The 15,805-nt window shown below is 34.7% G+C and overlaps 1 protein-coding gene across 4 annotated transcripts in view; it reads right to left on the bottom strand.

Moving 5' to 3' along the window:
• Positions 1–15,805, bottom strand: part of KPNA3 (karyopherin subunit alpha 3) — a 99,922-nt gene that overhangs the window by 41,176 nt on the left and 42,941 nt on the right. For all 4 annotated transcript variants that reach the window (XM_001368624.4, XM_056794833.1, XM_056794835.1 and 1 more), the window contains one exon: positions 4,164–4,208. In XM_001368624.4, the coding sequence (XP_001368661.1) occupies positions 4,164–4,208 (45 nt within the window). The remainder of the gene's footprint in view (positions 1–4,163; positions 4,209–15,805) is intronic.

Genomic DNA, 15,805 nt, shown 5'->3' with positions numbered 1-15,805 from the left:
GGGTTATCCAAATTAGCTCTATTTTAATCCTATGTGTAAGCAAGCATCTTTAAACACTGACACTTATAATATACTGGTCATTGCAACATTAAGTGTTTCCTCTTATATCACTGCTTTATTTAGAAAGTACTCATCAAATGAGTTGTCCTGAAATAGTTACTTTAACATTAAAGAATTCTGCAAACTGTTGATAGCTATTGAGTCTAAATATATCTTAGGCACAATACTGTACTGATCACAGTACTGGCTACTTTCAAAATGCATTCTATGAGAAACTAACTTTTTGCCACTTAGTATATATCCATTGAAAAAGTAAAAATTGCTGTGGTAGGCTAATAAAACCTATTGTCCATTCTATCTTTGTGGTGGTGGTTGTTCAGTCATTTCAATCATGTCCAATTCTTTATGAACCCATTTGGAGTTTTCTTGGCAGAGATAATGGAGTAATTCGCCATTTCCTTCTCCAGCTCATTTTACAGATGATGAAACTAAGACAAACAGGGTTAAGTGATGCTAGTAAGTGTCTGAGGATAGATATGAACTCAAGGAAGGAATTTTGTCATCCTGATTTCAGGTCTGACACTCTTTTCACCTTGCTGCCAATTCTGTCCTTAATGGTAGTGCTTAGTTCTCATATTTGTTTATTAATAAATTAGAAGTCTATTATCCTCTTGATTTGCAACATTAAGTAGATTTCCTCTTATTTTATTTGCCTAGGCAATCTTATGAATGTTGTTTTCTTCCCCCATAGTCTTGTCAATAATACAGGTAATGCTTATTCTCCCCCCACTTTATTTTAAGCACTAGAGAAGTGATATATTTGAATTTTCATTTGTAATGAAATACTTGGAATAAAATTAATGATAGCAGCTGACTGGCAGCATCATTAAAACAAATATTCAATGACATTTCTATAATCATTTAAAATAATAAAATTATGCTGTCCTAGAATCAGTATATATTACTATATATTTTAATGATACAAGGGTCTTAATGCGTAAGAAAAACCACTCAACTATACCATTATTTTTACCTAAAACGAATAGATTCTGGGAAGTCATATATTGACTTAGAAAAACACAAATGAACATTATCCATATTGTATTATATCTTATTTTGTTAAATACAATGTTTCTTGATTATATTTTACTTTTTCTAGCTGTGCTAGCAAGTTTGATGATGGTTTGGATGGCTAGGGTCCTAAAAAATTTGTTCAAGGAAGTATGAATTCTTTTTCTCTTATTGAATTTTCTAGTAGCGTATTCTACTGGCATTAGTGCTCTGATAAAAGTAGTAAATATAAAGGAAGGTTTTTTGTTATTAATGATAAAAATATTATTCTTCCCACTCAGAAGTATTTTTAAAAGTTTGGATTAACATTTATCCCTTTCACCCTCACTTATCACCTCAGTTTAACCAGTTTCAATTGAAGCTGCTCTGTATCAGACCAAAACTATTGTCACCAGGAAACAGTTTAAAAAACCATTAAGTTACTCATATTTCACTGCTATAGCAAGCTTAGCCACTGTGGTTTTCTGAGTCTGGCTAACTTTTACAAAGGCTTGGCAAAACACTATATTCATTCCAGGTATTCTGCCCCATAACCTTTCCAAAAATCTCCCCAAAGTTCCAAAAACAGTATTCAGAAATACTACACTCTCTCTCCCTTGTACCCCAAACCCTCCCTACAAAATAAAATGAAGTAGGATAAATTTGAATAGATAATAATTGTCTTCCAAAATGCAGAAGCAGAAAACTACAAATAAGTATCAAGAAGTCTTCTGGTATATGATACTTTGTCAACAAGCTATGTACTTCAAGGGAAGCCAAAAAAAGCAATTACTAAGTCATTAGCAGACTTTTACAAAGGTGTTTCAAAATATCTCCCCCTAGAGAATTGCTAAGAAAGGCATTAAAAAAAAAAAGATTATATCCCAACTGTACAAACTACCTTGGTTTGAGTAGAAGAAAGAAAAGGGTCTTAGTTCTGCAGACAGAATGAGTAAAACAGAGAAAGGGGTGGGTTGGCTTACTTCAAGAATTTTATTTTTTTTTCTTTCAGATTTAGCTGTATTTAAATACAATTATCCCCTCTCCTGCCAGAATGTTAAATTTAACCATAATTATTGAGATAATTCCTGTAAATGCTCAAGAACAAATGCAACATAGTTCCTTTCCTTATGGATTTTAAAATGACCAGTTCTAGAAAACAGAACTTTTTTCTACACCAAAATCTCATTTCCCATTTTCACTATAATCAACTGTTCTGTTGATCTACAGATGTCTTTCATAATTTCTACCTCATTTCATTAATAGTTTCCCCAATCACAGTTAATATTTTTAGCCAAGACCATTATATTGATAAGTTTGTTCACTGCATCTCTCTATTATACTACTAAGGAACAAAGTTCCAGATTCTATACTACTTCATGGTCCAATAAGATTTTGAATTTGCTATATTTATGTTAGCATTCTCCAAAGAGAACCTGAGTTTATTTCATTGAAAAAGTTAAGGACATTGGTTGAGAGCTCTTTCTTCCCTGTTCCTTATCACTTCTAGTGTCAAATATAAAATCCTCTTTTGGCTTCTCAAAGCTCTTCATAACTTGGTCTTTTCCTACCTTTCTAAGTCTTCTCACAACTTACTCCCTTCCACATAGCCTGGTCTCCTTGATGTCCAGCAGGATACTACATTTAACTGAGATTTTACCCAAAAAGTATGGGGATACATAGAGTACCAGATTTTATCTAAAAATCAGAGAATTAAATAAAACAAAAAGCTATGATATTTTTGACAATCAAAGATATTTCTATGAGTTAATTAAAGCCATATTCTTTTTTTTTATTTTTTTTAAACCCTTACCATCCATCTTGGAGTCAATACTGTGTATTGGTTCCAAGGCAGAAGAGTGGTAAGGGCTAGGCAATGGGGGTCAAGTGACTTGCCGAGGGTCACACAGCTGGGAAGTGTCTGAGGCCAGATTTGAACCTAGGACCTCCCATCTCTAGGCCTGGCTCTCAATCCACTGAGCTACCCAGCTGTGCCCTAAGCCATATTCTTAATAGAGATATAATATCATCAATGACTAAATGAATGTCAATTAAACTAATTCTTTCCAAGTTTTTTTTTTCTCTTGAAGGACAATAAGGAAGACCTAATCCTTACAGATCATTGGATTCTAAGCTGTATATGCTGTCATATAGAACAGAGGTAAAAGTACTAGTTATATAGCAGATACTTGATAAACATCATTGATGTGAATTGACTTTCCCAAATGCTGCAAGACTATTATTTACATTTCTTTTATATCCTCTGACTATAACCTTTTGTTACCTGAAAAACTTCATCAGAAAAATAAATTAACAACAGAAAGCTAACATCTATCCCCAGAATACTTAGACTACTTGTCAAACTATAAAGTTTGCTTCTTTAAACTTGAAAAAGAATCTGAATTGTAAAGCATGTTTTACTAACAACTCTAGGGGAGAAAACACCTAGAAAGTCTTTATGTTTAGGTAACTTCTTAAGAGATAACAAACCAATTACTATAGTCTGGTTTTAATTGGTTTTTTAACAAGATAACAGAAAACCATCTGGTTAAAGGGAATAAATACTTAACCTCAGAGTCCATTAATGTAAACATATTCTCCAGAGACAATACATGTGTTAGTACACATATATATTCACTTCTACCCAGGACAAAGAACTTTCCTTAAAACACTCTGTAAAGTAGGATATCTGATTAAATGCAATTATTCCTATTTTACAGAGGAGGAAACTGAGGCTTAGAAAAATTAAGTGCCTTGCTCATGTACCATAAAACAGAGTGCAGGTACAAATTCTTATTTTCTGACTCCAAGCCAGTATTTTCTTGTTCCTACATCATGTCCTCAACAGTACTATTGTTCCAAATTCCCACTTCCAAAGGGAAATACCATACTCTTAAAATAGAACTGATTAAAAAATTTATAGAGATATGGAGGGTTCAGAGAAATATTCATTTCTGTTTTAATTTTATGATATTATAGTTTCTGAAGGGGCTCTGCATGACAAGAAATAAAGAGCGGTTTTCAAAAGACATAGCCTTTCATTCGTATTATGTGTAATTTTAACATTAGAAAAGAAAATTACCACATAAATAACAAAATCTTAAACTGCTTACCTTACGGAGTTCAATTGTCACTTCATTTCTGTGTCTTCTCATAGTCTAAAAAGACAAAAAAATAAAGATATTTAAATATCTAAGCAAAAAACAAAAATTCAGTAATGTTTATAATACTACATATAAACTGTTCATCTTTTTTTCAGCCATTAAGATACTTATAAAAACTAAACAAAGGTTAGTTATCACATAAAAATATCTAAAGTTGACAGAGAAAAAAATAACTACTGACTCATGTGTCTTCTTTTCCACTATTGTTTATGAGAATAAGCTAAACACATGTCAAGGGCTTAATGAGGATATGAGAATGGAACTGGCAAGTTTACATCTCTACAATCACACTACTAAAGGATGTATCAGGAATGCAATAAGAATATTATTAAGCACTTATTTTTGTGCCATGTATACAGCTGGAGATGCAAAGAAAAAGGAAACATTCCTGCCTTCAAGAAGGGAGGGAGAGGGGGAGAGGAATTAGGGGTAGGAGAACATCCCAAGAAAGGTTTCCTAGAGGAGGTGGTGTCGACTTCAATCTTATTACAAGCCAGGGGTTCTAAAATTCAGCATTTGGGACAGAGCAGTCCAGACATGAGAAATAGCCAGAGGCAAAGGAAATGCTATGTTTGATGAATAGCAAATAGGTCATTATTATGGCTTGAAGTGAAGAGTTGAGATATGGAAAGCATTTTAGAAGGCTACTAAAATTAAGAGGTGGTAAAGGTCAAACTAGGTTGGTAACTGTGTGAAGGTAGAGAGGCAATGAATTTGAGAGATGTTATAAATAAAGGACAAGATTTAGCAATAAATTGGATTTGTGGGAAAGTGGTTAATTCTGAGGATAATTTTGAGATTTGAAGGGATGGCTGATCATTTATCATAACAGGGAAGTTAGGAAGGGAGGATTTGGCAGGGAAAGATGATCCCAGAATGAGATAAACAAATTTGGTAATAATTATCTAGTTAGATAAAAATGTAATTAAATCTTTGGGTGCTGGTGTTATTAACAAATGCAAAAATGTATAGAGAAAAAAGAGTCTAGTTGTTAGTAGATTAAAGAATGCTACCCTAAAGGCTTTCCTTCAACAAGATTTCTACTATACACATTCCAAATTTTTAAAAGATTTTTTTTAAAACATTATTTTATTTGGTCATCTCCAAACATTATTCATTGGACACAAAGATCATTTTCTCCCCCCCCCCCACCTCTCCCATAGCCGACGCACGATTCCACAGGTATCACATGTGTTCTTGATTCAAACCCATTTCCATGTTGTTGGTATTTGCACTTAAAAGATTTCTTGAAAGAAATTCTAGTAATCTTGTTCAATGATTCTCTGATCATTAATGTCAAATAAGTAATAAAATAGGAAGACATTTACTTGCCAAAGGTATTCACTGTCATGGAAAAGATCCAGAACAAAATTCAAGTTGAAGAGACTTCCTATAGAGGCTCCTGCTTGTACATAACATTGTACTGACTGCATCAAGTTGAAGAATACTGCAAAACCCCTGAGACTAATGATGATCTAACCACAGAGGAAAAACACTAAATGGTTGAAGAATGCTTATTGTTCAGACTATGATCTATGGTTGTACAGAAAATCTAGAAATCTACACAGAAAAGGTTTCTCCTTACTAGAAGTCCTAAAGCAGAGGCCATATGGTCACCTGTTTAGTGATGATACAGAGGGAATTCTTTTTGGGTACAGGCTCATCTAAGTTCATGTTGTTGGGCCTATGGCATAGACGCTGGAGGGGGGCTGCTCCCCTCACCCTATCCAACTGTCTGAGGACATTTCTCATATGACCCACCCCTACTACCCAGCAGAGCACTTCCTCCCCTTGGGGGGTTGGGGGGGATGTTTACATGTGATGTGAGGGTTGCAGTTTGGGTACTCAGTATCTAAAAGGTTCACCATGATGGGTCTAAGTGATCTCTGGTATTTCTACAATTAATGCAATGAAAAACAAAAGAATAACTGAAATTATTAATGAACCTGAGTTTTTAAAAATTTGACAAACACACACACATGACACATCATGGACAGACACGGACATGTACAAATTGGATGCAGAACTGAAACGAGAGGAAGATAGCTGACTGGGTTGTCCTTAACAAATTAATGATTATCTTTTCCCTGAAACAAAGGTTCATTTTTTTTTTAGTTCCAATAGTTTTCTGGTGATGCTTTATGGGCCTTAAATCATAGAATACGATGGTCTCCAAAATACTTAGCCTGAAGAACATGGAAGACATAAATAGGCTATACTACACTATAGACAAAGAATAAAGCATTTCATTGAAGAAATTCACAACAAGAAGGGGCAATAAAAAGAGAGAAACAGTAGAGAGCTTACAGACTACTGTCATGTTTGCAATATCAAAAGAACTCAAGAAAAGTTTCCAGCACCTAAGGTTGATCACCTATGGTGAACTTAATGGGCAGAACAAGAGTTCAACCAATCAATAAGTATTTATTAAATACCTACTTACTTTGTGCCAGGTACTCTGTTGGGTTCTGGGGACAAAAGTACCAAGAAAGAAACAATCTGTACTTGCAATGAGCTTACATTGTAATGAAGGAGATAACAATATAAAAAATGTATGCATGTATGTATACATATAAAGTGTAGAGAGAATAGTTAAATAAAAGGTAGCAAGAGAAGAAGGGAATTAGCATTTGGGTGGGTGGGGGAGAATGAAAGGGGGGGGGGGTGCGAATTCAAGGTGGTGCCTGAACTATGTTCAAGGAAGAAAAAAACTCTATGAGGCAGAGCTAAGAAAGGCATGCACTCCAGCTATGGGAAATAGCGCAAAGTGTATGCCATGTGTATGAGCAGTATAGAGAAGAATTTAATTTAACTGGATTGGATAGACTGGGAGGGGAGTAATGTTTGATGCAGATTGAAAGATAAGTTTATGTAAATAAAGAGACTAAGAAGCCACGAGAGTAACTGAATAGGGGGAAAAAATGGTCAGACCTGTGTTTTAGGAAATAACTGCACAGGATGGACAAGACATGGATGACATTTGATCTATATTTTTGGAGGGGATAATGATGAAATCAAAGGTCCATCTGAATACAGTATATTGTGGATCTAAGTTCATAATACTGATACCCAGATAACTACAAACTCCTACTGAATGATTTCTTTAACCAATCTTGTTATCACTTTTAAAATTCTCCATATGTATACATGTATAGAGGGGTCTATTTTTCTATTTTACTCTACTCATCTATTATTTGCTTTAATATTTACTGTTTTACATAATGAAATATGGAGTCTATTCAATTCTTGCCATCAATATCTTTGATATTCTTGCATAAGACACTGAATTTGGAGTTAGGAAGATCTGGGTTTAAATCTCCCTGGTTAAGTGATCTTGAGTGAATCAAGTAAACCTCTGTGTGCCTCAGCTTGTTTCATTTATAAAATGAAGGGAATTGGATATGATGGTCTCTAAGGTCCCTTCTGGCTCTAGTGAGAATTCTATGAAAATGTCAGCATGTTTGATTTCTCTAAAGTATATAAATTCATCAGTCACTGTAGAAAAATCACACATTTAGAGTATCCCTGTTCAAATTTGTCTTTAAACATTCAATCATTTATTATTACTAAGTGCCTATTATGTTCTAAGTGCTAGATACAAAAAATGGCAAAAAACCCCAACAAAAACAACTAAAAATGTTTTTCTCAAGTTCTAATAGGGAGTCTAATAGGGAGACAGCATGCAAACAAGTGCACAAATTGCAAATATATGTATTATGTCTATTGGGGTAATCTAAGAGGGGGGTTTAGAGAACTAAGATCAAAGAGGATGAGGAAAGGCTTCTTAAAGAAGCTGGATGAGGCCTGAGGCAGAGATGAAAGAAATAGATAGTGAAAATGCAGGTAATTGGGAAATGAATATTTTGTTTAAGGAACAGCAAAAACAGTGTTATTGAATCAGGGTCCATAGAGGAAAGTAAAGTTTAAGAAAACTGGAAAGATACGAAGGGGCTAAGTTACAAAGGACTCTGAACACCAGAGTATTTTATATTTGATCCAAGAGGTAATAGAGAGCCACTGGAGTTTATTCAATGATAGGGGAGTGTGATTTGGACAAACTTATTTTTTTTAAAGGAAAATCAATTTGACAGCTTAGTAGAGGTTGTACTGGGCACAATCTAAAAACTAGAGATTTCTCAGCACTCTCATATCCCTTTTCTACTACATCACTACAGAAGTGGAAGGATCTTTAAAGACTTAAGGATCACATCACACTTTTATCTTGTTTAGTGAAGAGCACCGCAAAACATCTAATATACATTTATATAGTGTATGCACATACTCATCACCAACTGCTAACCTGCCAGTAATGAACTTAGACAGCAGAGAGGGTCATAAAGTCTGTCAGTTGGCCCACAGTAGATGCCTTTCCAGTAAGGGAAACCTGCCAGAATTTTCACTCCGTTGGCACAGACTTCAAAGGAACCAGGGTCAAATCCATGTCATGATGAGGGAATGAAGTAGAACTTTTGTAGAAGGCTTCAACAAAGTCATTCATAAAAATGTGAGCACAACAGAAAAGTTCTGGGACCTTGTAATAGAACTTCTCCTTCAATATAGCATCAATCTATTAACCAAAATTCTTTGGATCAGTTCATTCAACTAGTTGAAACTATAAAACTATAAATAACTATAATGAAACAAAATATATTATGACTGCAGACCATACCTTTCTCTCGTCTAAGTACTGTTTTGTGAATGAAAATTTCAAATACCTTTTTAAATCCAGGTAAATGCTATCTGTGGCATTCTCCTTCTAAATCAGTTTAATAATGTCAAAAAAGAAAGTAAGGTTAGTCTGATGAACTTATTCCTTACAAACCCAGGGTCAGTGGTTTCTCTAGTATCCATACACTTCATCTATAGTACTATTCCCCCATCATAGTGCAGCACAACACATGTGGTCAACTGTCAAAACATTCAAATTAATTTACTTCTATACCAGAGATTATTGGAGAACATATTGTAAGAAGTTACCAGACTAACCTCACATGTTCTCAACTTATATACATTTTCTCAGTGAAAAATAACATCTAATAGCAATCCTAGACACTTGAAAAGTATCAAAATTATGTCCCACCCTTTAGTTTCAAATCAAAACCTCTCCATGCAATCCTAGAAGATGTATTCATTACCCTGTCCCCTCCCTATGTTTAATAAATGCCTTATCGACCTATGTATCTATCTACTTGTTAGTCATTCTTTCTCCTACACTTAACTTCATCCTTCTCATCTGGCATTTGGAAATTTGTAATTAAGAAATAGTTTCTAATAGATAAGGAAAAAGAATGGTTGGTATATCTTAACATTGAGTCTAAACTTTAGGAGAACAATTTTCAAAAAGTTAAGAGAAAGGCAGATGGAATCCCCTGGTCTGAGACATTAAGAGAGCAACTCCGATATAGTCACAAATTATTTCTTTGAGGAAGTAATCTTAATAAGACCAATTTGGCAAAATGGGGGAATTCTCAGATAAACTTAAATTTTAAAAGGTCAAATTCAAAAGATGGAATCAAAGGTTAATACAGAAGTTAATACAAGCAGATAAAAAAAAGTGTTGTGGTTAAGTTAGTATGCAAAAAGCTAGCAAAAAATGTTAACAAAAAAGGGGAAGAAGGTTTAAATAAAACTGTTATGGGTAAAATTGTAGGACCATACATTTAGAACTGGAAAGGGACTTATGAAGTCAAATCTAACTCCTTCATTTTACAAAATAGACAATTGAGGTGCAGAGAATGCAAGTGATTTTCCCCACTTGCAAAGACAGTAACTATCTTTGACTGGATTCTGAATCCAGGTCTTCCTGACTCCAAATCCAACACTGTGCCATTAAAGCAAAATTTCACAACTCCTATTTTGCTTCTGTTATCTCTATCAGGGAAAAAGATCTTCAAACTAGAAGGATTGATTAAAAAAAAATTAAAGGAGGAACTAAAATGCAATATAAATAAGAAGGTAAAATTATTAGTCCCAGGCTATTGGACTTATAGGCCTGATTGTTGAGTGATGATTTCTGAAGAATTGTGGAAAATGGGGAAGGTAAAAAATATTGAAAATAAGTCAATGTTTCTAGTTTCAAAGAGTCAGATAACAGATTGCAGACTCTAAGCTGGTGAGTTTCATGTCCACTAACAGTGTAAAAATAGACTTGAATTCAGGACTTCAATCCCCAGAAGCCCTTGCTCCACTTCCCCAGAATGCCCTCTAATCTCACTGAAACCTCACCTGGGCCGGGAATGAGATGGGGTATTTAACCTGATTGCAAAGGCTTTTTGTGCCTCTTTTTTTCCTGTTTCCCCTTGCAAGCAGACGCGGCTTTTTTCATGATGTAGGTGAGATTGTCTAGGCTTCTCTCTGGCCTAGACCCATGCTTTTCTTACTCGTATATTCTTAAGTTCTTAATTTTCAATAAACCTCATAAAATATAATACTCCTTGCAGAGAGAAACTAATTTATACCTGCCTCAGTTTCCCAAAATTTTAATCTTTACACTAGAAAATTTCTAGAAGTGTTGTTAAAAGATGGTCTTAAAATGTTCAGGAAGGAAATCAGTGATTATTATAAGGCAACATGGATTTATCAAGAACAAGTCATTCCAGACCAACCTCATTTCTTTTTTCACGGGGTTACTAGATCAGTAGTTAATCAGGAATGCTGTAGATATAGTATACTTGAATTTCAACAAGGCATATGGCAGTTTGATTTATAGGATTTGGAGTTAAAAGGGACCCTAGAGATAAGAGACAATCTCTAAAGTCTACACCCTTGTTTTCTGGCTAGAAAACCGAGATTCAGAAAGGGAAAGTGATTGACCCAAAGTCATAGTTAGCAGATTGGTATTTTTAACTGAAGTTCTGTGACTCTATATTCAATTTTTTTTCACTACACCATACTGTCTTTCACATCCTTATGAACCATATGGAAGATTTAACCTATAGAATCTTATATGGTCAAAGTACACTGAGAATGAGTTGGATGACCAGTAACAATGAGTAATTATGATAAATTCATGTCATTATGAAAGGAGGTTCCAGTGGTCTGATACAAGGATATGATTTCAATTCAGCTGCATTCATCATTTTATCAATGGCAAACTATCAATTTCATAGGCTTATTGTAAGGAAAATACTTTGTTAAAAAATGAAACATTATATGGATTTGAGAGATTATAAAGTCATGTATGTATGCTAATAAAAATTTGGAGATGTTAGCTTATATATGGTTTTCTCTTGGGGTTCTCGTATTGTTCAAGTATTCTCTTACAACAATGTCCAAAATGGAAGCATGTTTTGCATACAACAGAAGTGGGGGGAAGATGATAGGGCCAACTCAGATCTTGTAATTTTGGAAAACATATTTTGAAAATTGTTACTACATATAATTGGGAAAATACTTGAATAAAAAAAGAAAATTGAAATGACATAAAAATGAAAAATGAAAATTTGCAGATGGCAAGGAGCTGAAGTACAACACTATGATGGATAGCAAAATCAAGGTCCTGACAGGCTAAAATAATGGTTTCAATCTAATGAAATAAGAATTTGGTAAGAATAAACTTTAAACTAGCAAAAAGAATTCAGCAAGTGATCAGAAGGGTCATTCACTATGATCAAGTAGGATTTATACCAGGAATGCAGGGCTAGTTCAATAGTAGGAAAGCCATCCACATAATTGACCATATCAACAAGCAAACCAACAAAAATCACATGATTACCTCCAATAGATGCAGAGAAAGCCTTTGATAAAATACAACACTCATTCCTATTAAAAACACTAGAAAGCATAGGAATAGAAGAGTCTTTCCTAAAAATAATAAACAGTATATATCTAAAACCACCAACAAACATCATCTGCAATGGGGATAAACTAGATGCATTCCCAATAAGATCAGGAGTGAAACAAGGATGCCCATTATCACCTCTATTATTTAACATTGTACTAGAAACACTGGCAGTAGCAATTAGAGAAGAAAAAGAAATTAAAGGTATTAAAATTGGCAATGAGGAGACCAAACTGTCATTCTTTGCGGATGATATGATGGTCTAGTTAAAGAATCCTAGAGAATCAATTAAAAAGCTAGTTGAAATAATCAACAACTTTAGCAAAGTTGCAGGATACAAAATAAATCCACATAAGTCATCAGCATTTCTATATACACTTCCAACACATCTCAGCAGCAAGAATTAGAAAGAAAAAGTCCATTCAAAATCACCTTAAACAATATAAAATACTTGGGAATCTATCTGCCGAGACAAACACAGTAACTATATGAACACAACTACAAAACACTTTCCACACAACTAAAACTAGACTTGAGCAATTGGAAAAACATTAACTGCTCATGGGTAGGACAAGCTAATATAATAAAAATGACCATCCTACCCAAACTTATCTATCTATTTAGTGCCATACCCCATTGAACTTCCAAAAAACTTTTTTACTGAATTAGAAAAAAACCATAACAAAGTTCATTTGGAAGAACAAAGGATCAAGGATATCCAGGGAAATAATGAAAAAAAAATACAAAGGAAGGCGGCCTTGCAGTCCCAGATCTCAATCTATACTATAAAGCAGTGGTCATCAAAACAATTTGGTACTGGCTAAGAGACAGAAAGGAGGATCAGTGGAATAGACTTCGGGTAAGTGAACTCAGCAAGACAGTCTAAACTCAAAGTCCCTAGCTTTGGGGACAAAAATCCACTATTTGTTAAAAACTGCTGGGAAAATTGGAAGACAGTGTAGGAGAGATTAGGTTTGGATCAACACCTCACACCCTACACCAAGATAAACTCAGAATGGGTGAATGACTTGAACATGAAGTAAACTATAAGTAATTAAGTGAACACAGAATAGTATACATATGTCAGACCTTTGGGAAGGGAAAGATTTTAAAACCAAGCAAGACTTAGAAAGAGTCACAAAATGTAAAATAAATAATTTTGACTATATCAAATTTAAAAGTTTCTGTACAAACAAAAACAATGTAACTAGAATCAGAAGGGAAGCAACAAATTTGGAAACAATCTTCATAACAAAAACATCTGACAAAGGTCTAATTACTCAAATTTACAAAGAGCTAAAGCAATTGTACAAAAAAAATCAAGCCATTTTCCAATTGAAAAATGGGCAAGGGATATGAACAGGCAGTTTTCAGTTAAAGAAATCAAAACTATTAATAAGCACATGAAAAAGGGTTCTAAATCTCTGATAATCAGAGAAATGCAAATCAAAACAACTCTGAAGTATCACCTCACACCTAGCAGATTGGCTAACATGACAATGAAGGAAAGTGATGAATGTTGGAGGGGACGTAGCAAAGTTGGGACATTAATGCATTGCTGGTGGAGTCCAGAATTGATCCAACCATTCTGGAGGGCAATTTGGAACTATGCCAAAAGGGTAATAAAAGACTGCCTGCCCTTTGACCCAACCATATCACTGCTGGTTTTGTACCCCAAAGAGATCATAAGGAAAAAGACTTGTACAAGAATATTCATAGCTGCACTCTTTGTGGTGGCAAAAAATTGGAAAATGAGGGGATGCCCTTTAATTGGGGAATGGCTGAACAAATTGTGGTATATGTTGGTGATGGAATACTACTGTGCTAAAAGGAATAACAAAGTGGAGGGATTCTATGGAGACTGGAATGACCTCCAGGAATTGATGCAGAGTGAGAGGAGCAGAGCCAGGAGAACATTGTACACAGAGACTGATACACTGTGGTTCAATCGTAGGTAATGGACTTCTCCATTAGTGTCAATGCAATGTCTCTGAACAATCTGCAGGGATCTAGGAGAAAAAAACACTACCCACAAGCAGAGGACAAATGGTGGGAGTAAAAACACCGAGGAAAGGCAACTGCTTGACTACAGGTGTGGAGGGGATATGATTGAGGAGAGACTCTAAATGAACACCCTAATGCAAATACCAACAACATGGAAATGAGTTCAGATTGAGGACACATGTGATACCCAGAGGAATCACGTGTCGCCTATGGGAGAGGTGGGGAGGAAAAGAAAATGATCTTTATTTCCAATGAATAATGTTTGAAAATGACCAAATAAAATAATGTTTAAAAGAAAAAAAAGAATAAACTTGAACAAAATCAATTACATAAAAGCATGATGGGGAAAGATATCTAGAAAGCAGCAGGGGGACAGGGACAGTATGCAAATACATGGCTATGATCCATTCCACCACAGATAAATGGTCAAAAGACATAAATTTTTTAAAAAGGAGTAAACTATCAACAGTCACATTTCAAGATCGCTCCATTGCTCCAAAATGATCAATGAGAAAAATGGAAATTTAAGTAAACTGTGATGTTTGACCCTATACCCTTGCAAACTGGACAAGAAGCCAAGACTTATAAAATAGTCAATACTGAAGAGACTATTACTGATAGCATTGCAAAATGGTCTGTTCTGCATATACCCTTTGACCCAGTGGTCCCACTACTGGTCACATATCCCAAAGGTGTCAAAGACAGAAATAAATATATGTGTCAGTTATGTGAGCCTACTGCCTTATTCCAGAAGGGGAGGAAGTGCTCCCAGTGGGCTGCTGGGCAGATGATGTGAGGAATGTCCTCAGGTGCGTGTGTGGAGAAGGGGAGGGGAGCAGCCACCTCTGGCATGCATGCAACAGATATATCTCCAACACAGATATATATACCAAAAGGTTTATAGTAGCACTGCTTTTTTTCTTTAAGCAAAGAACTGGAAACAAAGTGGGTTCAAACTGATTGGGGAATAGATAAATATCTACAACAATGTGGAATACTGTGCAGTAAGAAAGGATAAGAAGTCTGAAAATTATGGAGATCTATAGGAGTTATGACAGTGAAATAAACAAAAAGCAAAATATACACAAAATACAATAGTTATAATAATTCAAATAAGGTACAATTTTAATTTCCAATCTTGGCCTTAGCTTAGAAATGAATAAATGAACCATATACTTTTCCTCAAATGTAGAAAATAATGCATTTGGAAGGATATGAACACTGTCCACTGTGGTAATTTATATCTGGTTTTTTAAAATTGTTTTTCTTTGTTAAAAGGGAAAGCTCCCTAGATATGTTAAGTGTAGTGATTATAACCAAATTATGATATAATAACAAAAAGCATCAAGACGACTTAATTTTACATGGGTATAGCTAAGTGGCAGAGTAGATAGCACTTGGTCTAGAGTCAGACTCCTCTTCCTAAGTTCAAATCTGACCTCAGATACTTACTAGCTAATTTGACTCTAGGCAAGTCATGTAACTCAATTTGCCTTAGTTTCCTCTTCTGTAAAATGAGCTGGAGAAGGAAATGGCAAACCACTCCAGTATTTTTGCCAAGAAAATCCCAGATAGGGTCATGAAGATTTGGACATGACTGAAAAATAAATCTAGTGATATATCTATATTCAAAAAGTTTTAGTGCAGTGCTAAGATACTATAATCATATATGAAAAAATGAAAATGTATATAATTATAGACAGAATAAAGGAGAAAGAAATAAAAAGACCTAGGGGTTTGGGTGGACCACATACTGAATGAGTTAACTGTGAAGCAAAAGACTCAAAAGCTAATAGGTTTTAATAGG

The sequence above is a fragment of the Monodelphis domestica genome, chromosome 4 (assembly GCF_027887165.1).
Source record: "Monodelphis domestica isolate mMonDom1 chromosome 4, mMonDom1.pri, whole genome shotgun sequence".
In the NCBI taxonomy this organism is placed as follows: Eukaryota; Metazoa; Chordata; class Mammalia; order Didelphimorphia; family Didelphidae; genus Monodelphis; species Monodelphis domestica.
The sequence above is the reverse complement of the archived record's forward strand: the minus strand, read 5'-3'. Positions and strand labels throughout refer to the sequence as shown.